The 17,570-nt window shown below is 40.5% G+C and overlaps 2 protein-coding genes and 1 non-coding gene across 3 annotated transcripts; 2 read left to right on the forward strand and 1 right to left on the reverse strand.

Annotated features, from left to right (window-relative positions):
• Positions 1-101: 101 nt before the first annotated feature.
• Positions 102-10,442, forward strand: foxred2 (FAD-dependent oxidoreductase domain containing 2). The gene is made up of 10 exons (XM_058654344.1): positions 102-239; positions 1,788-1,993; positions 3,825-4,130; positions 4,224-4,475; positions 7,154-7,474; positions 7,563-7,729; positions 7,898-8,063; positions 8,261-8,487; positions 8,579-8,749; positions 9,327-10,442. Exons 2-10 carry the CDS (start codon positions 1,791-1,793, stop codon positions 9,557-9,559), a joined length of 2,046 nt encoding a protein of 681 aa, XP_058510327.1. The 5' UTR covers positions 102-239; positions 1,788-1,790; the 3' UTR covers positions 9,560-10,442.
• Positions 3,053-3,134, reverse strand: trnas-aga (transfer RNA serine (anticodon AGA)). The gene has a single exon. It is a non-coding gene; the product is annotated as a tRNA-Ser (tRNA).
• A 1,895-nt stretch (positions 10,443-12,337) lies between the features above and the next one.
• On the forward strand, positions 12,338-17,494 carry ankrd54 (ankyrin repeat domain 54). Its single transcript, XM_058652532.1, has 8 exons — positions 12,338-13,044; positions 15,092-15,139; positions 15,217-15,315; positions 15,481-15,552; positions 16,019-16,066; positions 16,348-16,472; positions 16,563-16,670; positions 16,807-17,494. The coding sequence occupies exons 1-8, from the start codon at positions 12,651-12,653 to the stop codon at positions 16,879-16,881; spliced, it is 969 nt and encodes a 322-aa protein (XP_058508515.1). The 5' UTR covers positions 12,338-12,650; the 3' UTR covers positions 16,882-17,494.
• The last annotated feature ends 76 nt before the right edge of the window (positions 17,495-17,570 follow it).

Consider the following 17,570-nt stretch of genomic DNA (forward strand, 5'->3'; position numbering starts at 1 on the left):
AGCTCCCCTGTGCTGAGGTTCTTTATAACCACGCCCCCTTATGAAAGCAGACCTCCATTAGTTTTGTCATCCAAGGGGGAAGTGGGCGGTACTAATGGATTTCCACGGGGGCGACACACGCACACACACACACACATACACTAACCCGTGTTTGAAATGTAAACCAGTAAACATGTAGCCGTCTGGACTGAGCTGAAAAACCACACATGTAGCGGGCGACGCTTCGACGGATGTAAAAGGTAATAATAACGCGTGTTAACATGTTACAAAGCTCCCCAGCACAGCCGGCTCAGCTCAGCGGACACTGGCAGCCACTGCAGCCGCCGCCGAGTGATGTAACGTCGGCTGGAGAACACAAGCAGAGTCGGGGCGGTTGTGAGGGGCATCTTCTGTCGACTCCACTGCTGCTTACACTGATTTTAACTTAAAACTTTTACTTTATAACATATTATAATTAGCACAGTCGGGTCTCATCATAAGTCTGGACCTAACATGTAGAAAAATCGAGCGTTGCTCAAATACCCACGCGGAGAGAATTAACTAGTAACACACTTACATTTACCACACAATACTGGATATTGTTTTTATAACTAAATGTTTTTTAAAAAAAACAAAACAAAGGTCATATAATATATATATGTATGAGAAACACTAAAACACAAGGCTATTGTAATAATAACTGTAACAGAAGTGAATGCATGAATTAATTGGTCCAGTTCACGTGTTTAAGTTGAGTTAATTGGTCTCCACGTGCTTCATTAACAAGGTCCAGTCCAGTGTGTAAGATTAAGTGACACTGCAGATTAATTACATGAGCATTGGTTTAATTGTAATTAGAGATGGGACTATACCACTTATTTGTGTCTGACACTGATAACAAAACTCGAGTATCTACCAATAGATACAGTCATTTTAGACAATTTATGAACGTATGAAAATGTTAACATTCTCAACAGAGTCATTTCAAAGACACCATCTTCCAACTGTGTAACAGATATTATTCTCCCAAAAAGAAGAAATGAATAGCCCAAACATGACTCAGCTGAAATGCTTTTGCTGATTTTTATTTACATTTCCTTTTTTTGCAGTCAGTGCGTAGTGAAGCATGCGATAGGATATTTGGATTGTGTTGGATTTTGCATTTATGTAATTTCTTTTTGGTTATTTATTTCAACAACACAGGTAGTAAATAGAGGTAGGGAAGATGTATTGTCTAATATAATATGATTGTTGTTTGATTTGAAGGTGATGCAAATTGACATTATTGAGTAATTTCAATGACTTCACACTGATTTAATATGATATAACCAACACTAATGGGTTATAAGTCAGACAATTCAAATCAAATATTTGAATTGTCAAATATTGTGATATTATTTTTTGCCTATATCACTCACCCCTAATAGTAATGTCTGTTTTTGGTAGGATTATCATAAGATGATGTTTCAAAGGGGAATTAGGATAAGTTATTATTATAAATAATCACAAATTATGTTGGAATAATAGGTTTTGTGAAACAGCTCCCAGTAACATCATAAATCTGTATCCTTCACCTGCTGGGAGGGGGACAAACAGATTGTGACCTGGGTGGGTGGAGTCAGATCTGTTATGATGAAGTTTCCCTTGAGTTTGTTAGTAATTAATGATCTCCTATGTTTAAGAGGTGAGATTAGGACCAGGTTACTGTCTGAGCACCACCTGACCATCATATGAACCTCCTCCCTACTATCAGCTTCATCTCAAATGTTCACTGCCATACTTTAACTACAGTTCTTCATGTCTGACAGGTTATGGATTCAAGCCTCCCTAGTTTACTCCTGTTCATCTTGATTGGCTGTGTGAGCGGCTCCTCGGATAATGGCACCCGCCACTTTGACTACTGTGTGCTCGGAGCTGGACCTGCAGGACTGCAGATGGGACATTTTCTGTCCAAGGCCAGAAGAGACTACATCATCTTGGAGAGGAACTCGGGACCAGGCAGCTTCTTTTACAAGTGAGAAACTGTTGCGACAGCATATAGTTAAGAGGGCTTTGTTGTTTTTGTCTCTCCTTTACAATCCAAGGAGAAGATACATAAAACATTATACTTTAGATTATAGCACTGAACCGCTAGTTCACGTTGTTATCTGTAATTATTTTATATTTCATACTTTTTTTGAACCCCAAAAGAGGTTTACACATTTAAATTCCCATTGAGTTAATTTCCATAACTTTATCCCCAAAACTGACACACATCTGCATCTTTAATATTTGTTCTCACTTTGCTCCTGTCAAATTATAATTTCCTTCTCTTAGTTTAAAGAATGTCTGAATGCAAACAGGAAGAGTTTTATTCACCATATGAAAGACCCTATGAAAAACTGAGTAGTGGAATTATAGGATATGTTTGTTTAAGTAGATTAAGCAAGTATTTCCCCAAATGTCCAGAAAAAGTCGCTAGATTTGTTGCTAGTCGCACAACAAAGTTGGCAACACTGTGAAGGTCTGCAGTGACCTCCCGGTCGAGGACCTTACGCTAACAGGAGCTGATTTGCAATGTTACGTTACGTTACATGGAGGAAGGCTTGGGATCGGGAATCGTCTGCGTTTGTCTGGGTCTCCGATTTGACCAATCTTGCTGTTGACTGAGGTTAGGACCTCCTACCTCATTAACATATGGACACAACAATAAATAAATAAATAAATGTAAGTGAACAGAAATGTAGAAATAACTGTAAAACATTTATTTATTCTTTCATTTATTCTTTTATTTATTTATTTATACATTTATTTATTCATTTATTTATGCATTTATTTATTTATTCCTGTATTTATTTATACATTTATTTATGCATTTATTTATTTATTCCTGTATTTATTTATACATTTATTTATTGCTGTATTTATTCATGCATTTATTTATTTCTGTATTTATTTCTGTATTTATTTCTACATTTATTTATTTCTACATTTATTTCTGTATTTATTTATACATAAGTCAGGTTTCGTCCTCCATATTAGCAGACGTTTTTATCCAAAATGACTTAGCGACACAGAAAAACAATAAATTTGACGTTGTCGGCAGGATTCGAACCTGCGCGGGGAGACCCCAATGGATTTCTAGTCCATCGCCTTAACCACTCGGCCACGACAACTGGTGACTCCTGTTTCATGTTCATGTGAAACAAATGGGCGCAGTGGACCTAAACCGCCTCTGTCAGCTTTACGACATTTAAAGCTGAAGACGCTGAGTTTGTGACCGCTTCCAACTCACTACAATTTAATCAACTAAAAAACTATCTTTCTAAATTAACTTCATATAGTAACAAAATGACAAACATGTAAAAAAAAGACATTAGTAAAGGCTATAGTTCCCAAACACAGAGCATTTCGACTGCTTTTTTCCATTACTTTCCATTCTATTACATAATGTATTACAGAATGTGCAATATAGAAAGTTTTATAACCTGTTTGTCAGCACAACTTAGGTAAGCTGATGAAAAAATACTATACTACATAAACACACCTGAGCAAAAAGTACTCAACATTTTTTAAGTCGTATTGAATTTGTGAAATTTGGAAATATGTCACAGTTCAAAGTTCACTTGGCTCGTTTTTATGAACAAAAGGAGTTGTGTATTATTCCCACGGCACAGATAAATACCAGTAACATTTACATAGCATTTATCACAGTCCTATCTTTGTGACAGGTAAGAGTATCTCAGGATGTTTGACATCTTCCCACCAGCTGAAATATGTGGTACATGAGACCCCAAAAAAAACCTTTCCTCTTGAATCATCTTTGTCACACGCTGTCTCTGCTGTGTGTGTGTGTGTGTGTGTAGGTATCCCAGACACAGGAAGCTCATCAGCATCAACAAGATCCACACAGGAAGGTCGAACCCAGAGTTTAACCTGCGCCACGATTGGAACTCACTGCTGAGCGACAGACGCGACCTCCTGTTGAAGCGAGTGAGCAGTGATTTTTACCCTCCAGCTGATGCCTTCACGCTCTACCTGTCCATGTTTGAGAAGGAGCTTGGGCTGAAAGTGCGGTATGGCGCGGACATCGGAAGGATCAGGGCCGTGCAGACGGACGGTGACAGGAGCTACATCCTGACTGATCAACATGCGTCAGACTACAAATGCAGGTATATCTGCACGACACTGGACTTTTGTATATTACACTGGCACTGTGTTGTGCTGGCTTATCTCAGTGGGCTCTCTCTCTCTCTCTCCCTCAGCGTCCTCCTGGTGGCCACAGGTCTGTGGGTCCCACAGAAGGTGGAGTTTGTTGGTTCCGAACTGGTCGAGGGCTACGAGTCCATCTCCACTAACCCCGAGGACTACAAGGACCAGGCTGTGCTCATTCTGGGGAAGGGGAACTCTGCGTTTGAAACAGCCCAGAGCATCATGGGAAGGGCAAGCCGTGTGCACATGCTCAGTTCCAGCACTGTTCGACTGGCTTGGCAAACACATTACGTTGGAGACCTCAGGTACTGATTAATACTGTTATTGATTCAGTCTCTGTGTTGTTTATACATCACATTCTCAACAGTCTCATGAGATGGTTTTTATGAGGTTATTGTAGTGTTTCATCAGTTTTAAGTAGATAAAAATGGATTGTGTTTTTCACTATTATTTACATAATGATAGTGATGGTTTGGTCATATTTGCATATCTGATATCTCCAGTGTAAAAATATATCAAATTAAACCAGTTACACGTTACTTTTCTCATGTTAAGGTGTTAAATTGTGGAGTATTTACAGAGTTGTGCAGCCAAATGATGGAATCTGATAAGAGTTGGTTACATGAATACACAGCAAAAACAATTTAGTGAGAACCCCATGCAAGTCTATGATTGGCTCCCTACGGTAGTCTGTTAATGACACCAGGATCAGAAAATCCCTAAGTGCTGGATCATACTTACCCCAGTTTGCATGTGTACATGGCCACAGTTGTTTATCCAGAGGTCTCAAACTCACGGGCCACGGGCCAAATGCAGCCCTCCGATTCATTTCATGTGGCCTGCCACTTAATATCAAGTTATAATAGTTATGTTGTTTTGAGTAATTTAGTATCATAAACTGTACTATATTGTACTGTATACTACTTCTTCTTTTCCTTTCGGCTGCTCCCTTCAGGGGTCACCACAGTGAATCAACCTCCTCCATGTCACCCTGTTCTCTGTATCCCCCTCTCTCACACCAACTAACTTCATGTCCTCTTTTACTACATCCTTCAACAAACCTTCTCTTTGGTCTTCTTCTAGACCTCCTGCCTGGCAGTTCCAACCCCAGCATCCTTTTACCAATATACTCACTATCCCTCCTCTGTACATGACCAAACCATCTCATTCTGGCCTCTCTGACCTTATCTCCAAAACATCTAACATGTGCTGTTCCTCTGATTGACTCATTCCTGATCCTATCCATCTTCGTCACTCCCAAAGAGAACCTCAACATCTTCAATCTCTCACTACAATCTCCACTGCTCTGGGCTGTTGACCCTAAATACTTAAAATCCTTCACCTTCTTTATCTCCACTCCCTGTAGCCTCATGGCTCCACTTGGGTTCCTCTCATTCACACACATATATTCTGTCTTGCTGCGACTAACCTTCATTCCTCTCCTTTCCAGAGCATATCTCCACCTCTCGAGCTTTTCCTCCACCCGGTCTCTGCTCTCACCACAGATCACAATGTCATCTGCTTCTCTGTCACACCTACAGCACACATCTCACCGCTGTCTCACAGTTGGCATACATGTCCTGCACCAGTCTTACATACTTCTCTGCCACTCCAGACGTCCTCCTACAGTACCATAGTTCCTCTCTCTGCACCCTGTTATAGGCTTTTTCCAGATCTACAAAGGCACAATGCAGATCCCTCTGACCTTCTCTGTATTAATAACTGGTATCAAAGCACTGTTGCCTTTAAAGTGCATTATCAAAGCCCTCTTTGTTATTTATTAACCTTCGTATGTGCCTTTGAAAATCTATCCATCATCAGAACCTGTACGACTTGTCGGTTTTACAACCTAACGAACTAACTAACTGCTGTCTAACTAGACTAACTGACTAGTCTAACTGCCGTTTAACTGCTACCGCTAATTGTGTATGTGAAATAAACCTTTAGAAAGACAGTTGAGTTGTACCTGCTGTACTGGTTCTGGTTGCCCCTTCCAGAAGGGAGTATTGAGCTGAAAGGATCAAGGAACTATACTAACCCTATGCCATACTAACCCAGATCATTTTATTTTGAAATTCAGAGAAATATCTATCATCATAATATTTCTATTGTGATATAATGTTAAGATCATATTGCCCACCCCTACTAAATAGTTGCTTTTTCCCCCCAAAAAAGATGAACCTTTTCTTCCTCTTGACTGGTACCCACGGGCCAGATTAAATGCTCTGTGGCCCCAATGTCATAAATTTGAGACCCCTGGTTTATACTTCAACTTGGATCCAAGTCGGTCTAGCATTCCACGCATCTGCACACAAATTCTCATCAGGAGTTTGTCGTCTTTTGTATGTACTTACTTGTGTTCTTTGAGGAGTCACCATGGAAATTAGGTGAATATTATGTGTCATGTTTTTCCTTTGAAGATATATAGCTATATCCTGCCCCGGACCTCACACACACATATGGCAACATTTATTACTACAGTTACTATTATTCTCATACATACATGTTGCACTGATGCCTCTTCTGTTGCTTCACTCAGGTGGAGCTAACAGCTAAGGTGACATGTGAGGCTGCAGATGTCTTCCTTATGTTCTCATCTATGGTGTAGAACCTGGATTATGTCCACTCGCCTCTTCTCAGATGCTTTGATCTTGTGCTTGTCGACGTAGGAGGACGGTTTAGTTTCCTTGTGTCACAGTAAGATTTAAGATTAGGAAGTTGAGAAAAGCATGACATCTCTCTTATTTTTCTAACTGCATGTAAAGCCAAGCTGTGCTCACTGCGCCCTCTGCTGGACCACACAGTAATTACTTCAGATGGCGTGATGGGCTTCTAGGCTGTATATTTTGAACTTGACAGACACGCAGACATGGAGAATATCCAAAAATCCCTCAAAGCTACTGTTTGGTTTGGTTTAATGTTGCAAAACACAACTTCACCAACAGTTTATATCATTTTAACCTGAAGTGTTTTTGCCTTTCAGAGCTGTGAATAATGAGCTACTAGACACATACCAGCTGAAGTCACTCGACGGTGTGCTGGAGGGGCGTCTTGAGCATTTAGTGATTGCTCAACAAAAGGAGTCAGGCAGGAGGAGATCAGGGGGAACAACGAAGAAGAAGAAGAAGGGAAAGTTTTATGTTACTTTAAAAAAGTATGTACAAAACCAGGAGGGGAAGAACAATTCTGACGTGTCAGCTGAAGAGCTGGCAGGGTATCACATCGACAACTTCCCACTTCGCAACACTTACGACCGCGTCATCCGATGTCTTGGATTCCGATTCAACTTCACCATATTTGACAGGTATGGATTAATGTAACGTGGTTATGTAGCTATTGTATTGTGCTCCTATCGTGTGTTTCATTATGATAATGTTCACATTTCTCTGTAGATCCGCCCGCCCACCAAACAGTGGAAAAGCCAAAGGGAGGTTGCCGGGGGTGACGGCCTGGTATGAAGGGAAGAACACTCCTGGCTTGTTTGTGCTGGGAACCGCGGCTCACTCCAGAGACTACCGCTCATCTGCCGGCGGGTTCATCCATGGATTCCGTTACACAGGTAAAAATCTTTATATTAAGATAAGATATTTATATTTTTTAATAGATAAAAACCCTCCCTCATCACATCCCTGCTGTTACAGCAAGCACTTCCTGGTCTTTGTGCAGAGAAATTGGACTTTAAATCATGATCGTTTTACAAAACTTAATCGATTTTTTTCTGCCACAGCTCGAGCTGTGCATCGTGTACTTGAACACCGTTACCATAGCAACCCCTGGCCATCAACAAAGCTGTTGACAACGCAGCTGCAGTCCTGGATTCTGAAGCGGGTCAACGAGGCCTCTGGGCCATACCAAATGTTTGAGGTGCTCGGGGATGTTATTCTTCTCAGAGGGTAAGTTAATGTTATGTTGATATTAAGATTAATACATTGCTTAGTTACACATATCTATCTATTTTGTGTATAATTAAGGGGAAAACTTAAGTGACCATTAACTGATGAGGTTGAAATTGCAGCAACAGGTTATTCATTGCAACCTATATGTTAGTAATTGATTTATTATTCATAAAAACGTTCTCCCTGACTCTAAGCTCTCACTGTGAATACGTGGAAGAGTTTCCGGTCCAGGCTTTGCCTCAGTTCTCGTCTCTCTCGGGCCACGAGGTGTCCAACCATGGACTCATCGTTGTAGTCATGCAGTACGGGAAGACGAAGATTGATTTTCTGGGACGTACCAGAGCAGAATCAGACTGGACCAAAGCCTGGAAATCCAACTTCTTGCACCCTGTTTTATACTTCTATGACACTCTCCCTACAGGTAAATAAGTTAAATGTAAATAAAGTTATACTATGAAATACAATCACTGTGCCTTTGACTGGAAATTAAAAGTGGTACTTTTTTGTCCCAGAGGAAGAAATGAAGCTCCGCCCCAAAGGCTGGCCTTTGCCGAGGCCCAAGGCAATCCATCATATGGTTGAAGACTTCCTCACAGAATGGGACAGTCCCATATCTCACATCCAACCACTGCGGCGCTTCCTGGAGCACTGTGTCCAATCTGACCTCAGGACCTTCTATGCAGGTACAGCTTAAGCTAATCTGTCCATGCCTCCAAGAGTCAGGGGCTGGACACATAGACCCCATTCAGACCTGGTATTAACATCAATCCGGAGTGATCTTATCACAGGGCTAACTATGGGTCTATGGGTATTTGCTCTTTTAAAGTTTGATGTTTTAAATTACAAAAACGCTCAGTAAAACAACAGTACATTTTGACTCAGTTCAGGGCTGCAATGATTATTTTTTAATTGATTATCAACTGATCAACTATTTTGATCATCGATTAATTGGTTTGAGTGTTGTTGTTTTTTCAATAATTAAAACAAGCTTCTTTGATTTTTCAGCTTCTTAAATGTGAATATTTTCTGGTTTCTTTGCTCCATATAACAAAGAAATTTGGTCTGTGGACAAAACAAGACATTCGACATTTGGTAAACACTAATCAAAATGATTTTCTTTTTTCTCATTTATGGACCAAACAAGTACTCGATTAATCAAGAAAATAACGGATTCATTGATTATGAAATAATTGTTAGGTGCAGCCCTAATTCATTTGTAATGTGATGTGATGTAACCCTGTGTTTTGTCTTGTCTTATAGAATCATGTTTCCGCCTCTCCCTCACTCACCGCAAGCCTCCCCTCTTCTGTCAGCAAGGATACTTAAAGCAGCAGGGTGTTGCTCATGGCAGTCAGCTGAGGCAGAGTGTACATGACGCCGGGTTGATGCCCACTGAGCGGGACACAGACACGTCAGGGGCGGATCCAGCATTTCCCAACTACTTGGCACAAGCTGGAGCCTCGGTGTCTTCAGGACTGAAACTTGGCATCTGACTCTTTGATTTAAGCCTGGTGACGCCATGCCTATGATACGTGATGTTTGGCTCCCTCAGACTTTCTACCTCTAGCACCAAAAATCCTTCCCTGACACATGACCAAATATCTTTGACACGTCTGTGGCTCGGCCACACGGTGGTGTAGTGGTTAGCACTCTCGCCTTGCAGCGAGAAGACCCGGGTTCGAGCCCCGGTTGGAACAAGGGCCTTTCTGCATGGAGAAGTTTGCATGTTCTCCCCGTGTGTGCGTGGGTTCTCTCCGGGTTCTCCGGCTTCCTCCCACAGTCCAAAAACATGCAATGTGGGGATAGGTAAATTGGACACTCTAAATTGACCATAGGAGTGAGTGTGAGAGTGAATGGTTGTTTGTCTCTATCTGTGTGTGGCCCTGCGACTGTCCCTGCGATGGACTGGCGAACTGTCCAGGGTGTACCCCGCCTATCGCCCGATGTAGCTGAGATTGGCACAGCACCCCCCACGACCCTCTGGCAGAGGATAAAGCGGTAGATGATGACTGACTGACTGACATCTGTGGCTCAGTGGTAGAGCGGGTCATCTTCCTACTGTTAGGTCAGGTTCGATGCCCAGCTCCTCTGGTCTACATGCCAATGTGGAAGACACTAAACCCCAAGTTGTGTCTTCACATGCTGTCACATGTGTTGACAGCATGTGAATGAAAGAGCTGTACACAGATGTGCTGCACAGGCGTGTGTGAATGGAAAATCATCCATCAAGACCATAAAAGCACTATACTATAGAAGTACTACTTGTACCCTTTTACCAATGTCAGATTTATACCACTTAACTAATGCAACCAAAGATGGATTTTTTTTCCTTTGCTTTATTTTAATAAGAATAGTATGATTTTTTTTTTATACATAATAGTACCTGAAAAACAGTATTTCCAAATCTCCCAAGAGACTGTCATAAGTCGGGACAGTTATGTCACATTTAAATTCACATAAGGATCTAGAACTTGAATAGAAATAAATAACACCAGTAAACAAACTAGAAGTGGAGGACATAGGATATTTTGAATGTATGTAAATGATGTAAATAAGCTTTTGTTTGAAAAAAACTAAGTCTAAACTAAGTACAAATCAAAAAAGGATGATATTGTGCTTTCATTTGATGGTGAGAATATTGAAAGAGTACTTATATTTAGGTTTTTGGGTGTTATCTTGGAGGATAGGTTGACATGGAAAAATAATATAGCATATGTAAAAGCCAAGGTGGCAAAGAATATTTTCATTTTGAATAAGGTTAAGTTTGTATTGGATACGAATACATTGCAAATGCTAAACCGTTCACTTATTTTGCCATATTTTATTTATTGTGTGGAAGTGTGGGGTAATACTTATATGAGTAATATCACTCAGAGTCATTCATAAGGGGGGCAAGAGAGAACCTTCTAACAGACTGTTTTTTTCTTCAGGTTTATTACAAATGGCAGATATAAAAGATCTTCAGACTTTAAAAATAATGTTTACCGGCTTTACCGGAACATTTGCAGAACATGTTCAAGCTAGAGGAAGAGGATAAAAGATTAATGTCTGATTTTAAATGTCCGTTTGCCAGGCTAACTTTAAAACAAATGTGTATTTCTGTTGCAGGTGTAAAATTATGGCACTCACAAAGTAAGGAACTGAAAAGCAGTAAAAGTATATCTCAGTTTAAGAAGATTTAAAAAAGAAAAAAAAGAGCCTATGAAATAGAAGGAGAAAGGAAAAGAAGAGAGAAAAAAAAAGAAAAAAGTGGAAATAGGTGTATATGAGTTGAAAGTTAAAGATTTCAGTTAAATGTGTTTTTTTTTGTTTTTGTTATGATATGTTTCCTCTTTAATTTGCTGAAATAGTTTGTGGTATTGGTGTTAACGCTTGGTATCTTTAATGAATTTATAATTTAGATAGGGGCAGGTACTATAGGTTTTTTTGCTTGATCCTGCTCATGGTGTAGAAAAAAAAGAAAAAAGAAATGTAATGTATGTATGTAACCCATGATTGGAATACAAAAATATGAATGAATGAATGAATGTTCAGCATGAAGTACATACACCACCATTTAGAGCCTATTGTTACTGTTACACTTCCTAAAAACACTAAAACAACATTCCCATCAGTGTCCCATTATTGCACAGAGATCCTTATGGTATTGTGGGAATAAAACAATCGGTTTGTTTTTGATTAACGCTTTTTAAGAAATTGCCATTGTTAAAGGAGAGACCAGTCAAGACCTTACATTACTGTTTGGGTATTTATACAAGGTACTGTTGTACTGTTTGTTAAAAAGACTGGATCACACGACCTGAGTCAAAAAGTGTAATTTGAAATATCACCTACTAATTCAAATTATCCTGTCATTCACACTCTAGGAACTAAAACATCTTCGCGTGTTTCTCCTCAGCGTAATAATGTCACGGTTTAGTTTCTCTTTAAACATATCATGTGTCCGCTTGAGGTCCAAATCCCACAGCTTTGAAACCACTGCTTCTCCTAAGGGGACCCTTATCCTTTGACTGCTTATGCATTAGCATTATTTTAAGTATTCATGTAAGTGATGATGAAGATATTAATCTGTAAGTGTTATACATTTTACATGGTGTTGCCAGATTAAACATTTCAGAAAACAACTTGTGTGGTCATGGAATGATGTGCGCATGCGCTGTTTACAACAGGGACGTTCTGATTGGTTGCTTGGTGTCTTTGCTCCCATTGGACGAGAGCGAGTGAACAACGGCGACGCTGGTTGGTCGTCAGTGCACCGTGTGTACAATAGGTGTTTGTTATACTACGTTTATCAGATGCTATGGAAAGCGTGAAATAGGGGACATTTTGGTGCTCTGTGGGGAAAGCGTCTCATGTTTAACGGCGTAAATTGTCCAGGATAGAGACACTTTTCACGGGGCTGTGTTAGCGTTGACTCGTCGTGCTATGGCCGCAGGCGCTGCTGACGCATTTAATGCCATAAACAAAGTTGCCTCTTGACATCCATGACGGCTTCATTTCCTTTTAGCCTCGGCTGGAGTTGTACGGACCGTATGTTGTGTGTTTTGTAGAAACACGTCATTTTTATGTCACGGTAAAAAAAATATGGACGGGTGGAGCCCTATCGTTGCAGTAGCTTCAGATAACGAGCCCTCAAGCTCCGAGGGGGAGTACATGGTGGAGCCCGGACACGACGTTGGAACCCGGGAGGCGTCGGACAGGGAGCAGCGGGGCACCGTGGACAGGATGGACGACGGGGGCACTGCTGGTGTCGGTTTTGGGATAAGTGGTATCGGCGAGGGCAAGGTGGTGCTGGGTCGAGTCGGACAGAGAGAAGACAAAGAGCTCAGGTACCTGCACTTGTTGTGGGAGCCGGGGCGAGCGGAGCACGGTGACCCCGGCGGGGGAGCGAGCAGGCTGGGGAAGATGACAGGGAGCAGGGCCAGGCGACACAACAGAGCCGCGCGGAGCCTGGCTCCTCTTGGTAAAGATATTTATGGTAAGTTTCATGCTTATTCCTTATAATAAGGTGTGTGAGAGAGTTTAGCTCCTGTTTTTTGGTACAAACACTGACCTTTTCTGAACCAATAGTCCTCATTAAAGACCAAAGCCTACTCCTCATTTCTGAGGGTTTGGTTAAAATTAATATGTGAAATGTTGTTATGTATGGGTCATGGGTTACCTGGTTATGTTAGAGATAGTTCAAACTACCTTTTTATGACCAATATTGATACAGATATCATAACTTAACTTTAAATATACCAATACAAACGTTTGACCACTTTGGTTGGGTAACATTTCAATAACAGTACTTCTATATCAAAATAATCAAGTTCCATTATATAGTGTGTAAAGTACTGTATGTATGTGCTGTGCAAACACAAACAAGCTTTGAGACACAAAACACACAATTGTTATAGATGTTTTTCGTCAAAGGTGTGAAATGATTTTGTGTTTGCAGTTAACTGGTTTGTTCAACTTTCACTCCGGGGCAACACTTCATTTTGACTAACTGACACTATGTCATAATAATTATCTCTTTAAATTGATTTGAAACATAATGCTCCAACAATGTGTTGGACATATGCAGCCTTCCTTCACATCCTTGTCACTTCATGATAGTGAATTCAGAATTAAAACAACTCTCAGGAAGAAAATGAGGAATAAGTTAAGGAAAAACACAATATTGGCAGCAGATAAAGTGTATACCTTAACATGGAATATAAACCTTTTAAAGTTCTGCGACAATAAATCTATTTGAATAATAAATAGAATGTGTGAAAGTATGTACAGATAAACAATTAAAGTGAGTCTGTCATTGTGTAATTATGCTGTCAAACCCACAGGGTTTATAAGGACACAGTTATTAACCTAAGCAGCAGAGACATGTTGCACATGGATTATTGTACCAAGTATTTTGTTATTGCACAAGTGATGGAAAGTGACAGTTGCCTCGTAGAATTAGTCCATTCCAGTCTATTGGTTCAGAGCGTTGGGGTTTGACGGCAGCTGGCAAATGATTTCCTGTGGTGCTCTGTAGTGCAACATGGTGCGATGAGTCTATACCTGAACCTGCTTCTGTAGTGTGCCATCGTTATCCTGGATGCTGCGTAGCTTTGAGTCCAGCACCACCTCTACAATGTCACCCACCCCTCGGATCAGTTTATTTTTGTGTCTCCTCAGAAAGTAGAGGTGGCTCTGGCCCTTCCTGTAGATAACCTAAGTCCAGTTTATTGTCTGTATGCACTCCTAGGTTTTTATAATCTATGGTGGATGGTGACAGGGTCACTGCGGCCTTTGTCCTCTTCAACTTCACCACCAGCTCCTATGTTTTTGCCACGTTGAGCTGCAGATTTCTCTGCTCACACCATGCGACGCGACAGATCTGTACTCTCAGTCTTATCACCCCTACTGATGCATCCAACTATCGCAGAGTCATCAGGAAATTTCTGCACAGGTGGCAGGACACTGTCCGCTGTGGGACTCCAGTGTCGCTCACCACACTGTCAGACTCACAGTGCTGGAGGAGAACTGTGAATACTGTGGTCTGCCAGTTGGGATAGTTCACGATCTAGGACACGAGGAGACATTTATCCACATTTATCTCCATTTACCTGATAATTGGGGTTTAATCGGTGTCAATACAGAGTATTTAATCATTAAGGTTAGGGATATGGCTGTCTAAATGAAGGGAAGTCCAAGTAATGATTATTTTCATAATCGATTAATCTAGTAATCATTAAGTCCATAAAATATTGATCAGTGTTTTTTAAAACCTGGAAATCATGACGTTCTCAAATGTTTTGTCCACAATGATTTCTTTGTTATATGGAGCAAACAAATCAGAAAATATTCACATTTCAGAAGCTGAACAATCAGATAACTGGTTTTAATTCTTTAATAGACACACAATTAATAAGCATGCTTTATAGTTTTGTCAGTGCTGCCTTTTGTTTGTTTGTTGACAAAGATAGTACTGTGACCCATTCATCCAGTCCTGAAGTTCCATTTACATACCTCTCAATTTAAATGTCTTATCTCCACAGCTGTAAAAAGACTGAGGGATGCAGCGAACAGCAACGACATCGACACAGGTATGAGTATGTTGAGGTATGCTGTAAAAATGGCTGTGTACGGGAAAGCTTTGCTAATAAAGTTATGCTCCTTTTAGTGAGAAAGCTCCTGCAAGATGACACAGACCCCTGTGTAGCAGACGACAAGGGAAGGACAGCTCTTCATTTCTCTTCCTGCAATGGCAATGAGAGCATTGGTAAGTCAGTTGCAGTGAAGATGTCACCACAGTCATACTGCAGCAGGACACTTAAACATTGTAGCAGCAGTAATAGTTGTAGTAATCAAGAATAAATACGTTGTTACATTAGTCAATTACTTCATGTATTTATCTTTTTTTCTAACTTTCTGTGTGTAAACATAGTGCAATTGCTGCTGAGCCACGGCGCTGACCCAAACCAGCGAGACAGTCTGGGAAACACCCCCCTCCACCTGGGTAAGAGCGAAAACTCACCGTGACACGTAAAACCTGCAGCGCTGTAGTCGTACATACTCCATTTGAAAATGTACACACTACAGAATGATACATCATTATTGTGATGTTAATGAATGCAATAAGTGTTTAATACATCATTATTAAAGTTGGCAGCTTTTTGGCTCAAAACTGAAAAATTACACTATCTGTGTTCATATTAGTCTTCCCAGTAGTGGGTATAGTAGGTATTCTCTTGGCAGCTAGGACTCAGTTTTCATGGAAAAACTGCATTATTCTGTATCCAAAATACTAAATAAAATCACTTTCATTCAGTATTTATTGTGGGTTTCTTTTTTTTTTTTTACACTGGGGTGATTATTACGACACATCATAAACAGTGACCACACAGCATTTTACCTGGCACCATTGGGGGACACTGAAGTTGTTTGCCACACCTTTTAATATGTTTTTATGTGGGTTTCTGCAGCGGCCTGCACCAACCATGTGCCTGTCATCACCACATTGCTGAGAGGAGGTGAGGCTTATATTGATCACTTTTCTATTAAATGATGTACACTTTACACTTAACACAAGTCGCTACTTTCAGATATACAGTATATGTGCTGCCAAAGAAAAACGTGCATGCACATTTGAGAAATGTAATATTGTACGGAACATCTCCTGTACCTGTACTTGCCGTACTTGCTCCCCAAAACTATTGTTACCATTTGTCTAACTAAAGCTTATAATTATCAGATTATTTATGATTAAAATTAGTAAATTTGAGACACTTGTTTTTTTATCGCTTCTGTGAAGGCGCCCGTGTGGACGCCCTCGACCGCGCAGGCAGGACCCCGCTGCATCTAGCTCGCTCCAAGCTCAACATTCTGCAGGAGGGAGATTCTCGCAGCTTAGAGACCCTGAGAGGGGAAGTCACACAGGTAGAGACTGTGCTGTTATTCTTCCTGTCTTTTCCAATCACAACAGAATGCTTTGGCACAGATGGATCATGGGGTCACTTTCTTTTCTAGATTATTCAGATGCTGAGGGAATACTTGAACTTAATGGGCCAGAGTGAAGCTAAAGAGAGGCTGGAGCACATTTCCACACAGCTGCAGCACACGCGAACCAAAGAACAGGTGAGATCTGCATGTACTGGAAAACCAAGACTTATGAGGGCTGAACTAAGATGTATATATTGTTTCAGTTTGCATGTTTTTTTTTAACCAACTTGTAAACATTTGTTTCGCTTCTTTTGTTGCTGTCTTTCCCCAGGTGGATGAAGTGACAGATTTATTGGCCAGTTTTACATCGCTCAGTCTACAGAAACAGAATCTGGGGGATAGATAGAAGATGTTCTACAGAGAGACAACTAAAGCCATGTTCTATTTGCTGCAAGCCTCTGTCTCACAAGCAAACCTGGACCTTGATGCTGTGCTTTTCTGTCCATATTCCAAACAGCGTATTTATTTACCAACTGGACAGTGACATTTTCATTTGAACCCAGATAAGACTTAAGTTAATTATTGCTACCTTGGTTAAAAAAAATTACAGTGGCTAGTGCTGTAGTGTAGAAGATTACATTCTGCTTTTCTGAAAAAGGTTAAAAGAAACCCCCTGAGGACAAAAGACGTTCAGAACAGGAAGCTTGTGCAGCAGAAGCTAATCCTGTACAGTTGGGACCATGGCTTGTGTGTGCTTGTGTGTGTGTGTGTGTGATGTTTTTGAGCTGACAAATTCTCACGTTTCCTGCCATTATTACTCAACTCTCTGATCTTTTTTGAGATATTGATCAGGTTTCACTTTTGTCATTTAGGTTTTCTTTTTTTGCTCTATCTTTGGATCACAATGGCCTTTTCTGTTGCATGTCATGTCTGTGTGTGAACTGTAATGTAAAAAAAAATTGACATGGTTGTTATTGGCAATGGATTCATGTGAATCAATAAATCAGTGTATTTGTCTATATTTGTGAACGATTGTCTTTCATTCAGTGTAACAGTATATCTATCTGTACTATATATTCTGTCTATATTACTATT

This window comes from Solea solea, chromosome 16 (genome assembly GCF_958295425.1).
Source record: "Solea solea chromosome 16, fSolSol10.1, whole genome shotgun sequence".
Taxonomy (NCBI): Eukaryota; Metazoa; Chordata; class Actinopteri; order Pleuronectiformes; family Soleidae; genus Solea; species Solea solea.

What these genes read in the sequence shown, in the direction of transcription:
- foxred2 (XM_058654344.1), top strand. Translation starts at nt 1,791, where the DNA reads ATGGATTCAAGCCTCCCTAGTTTACTCCTGTTCATCTTGATTGGCTGT. An exon ending in GCGTCAGACTACAAATGCAG is followed by an intron (nt 4,131 to 4,223) that starts GTATATCTGCAC and finishes TCTCTCCCTCAG; the next exon opens with CGTCCTCCTGGTGGCCACAG. An exon ending in CCATGGATTCCGTTACACAG is followed by an intron (nt 7,730 to 7,897) that starts GTAAAAATCTTT and finishes TTTCTGCCACAG; the next exon opens with CTCGAGCTGTGCATCGTGTA.
- ankrd54 (XM_058652532.1), top strand. Translation starts at nt 12,651, where the DNA reads ATGGACGGGTGGAGCCCTATCGTTGCAGTAGCTTCAGATAACGAGCCC. An exon ending in CAATGGCAATGAGAGCATTG is followed by an intron (nt 15,316 to 15,480) that starts GTAAGTCAGTTG and finishes GTGTAAACATAG; the next exon opens with TGCAATTGCTGCTGAGCCAC. An exon ending in ACACGCGAACCAAAGAACAG is followed by an intron (nt 16,671 to 16,806) that starts GTGAGATCTGCA and finishes GTCTTTCCCCAG; the next exon opens with GTGGATGAAGTGACAGATTT.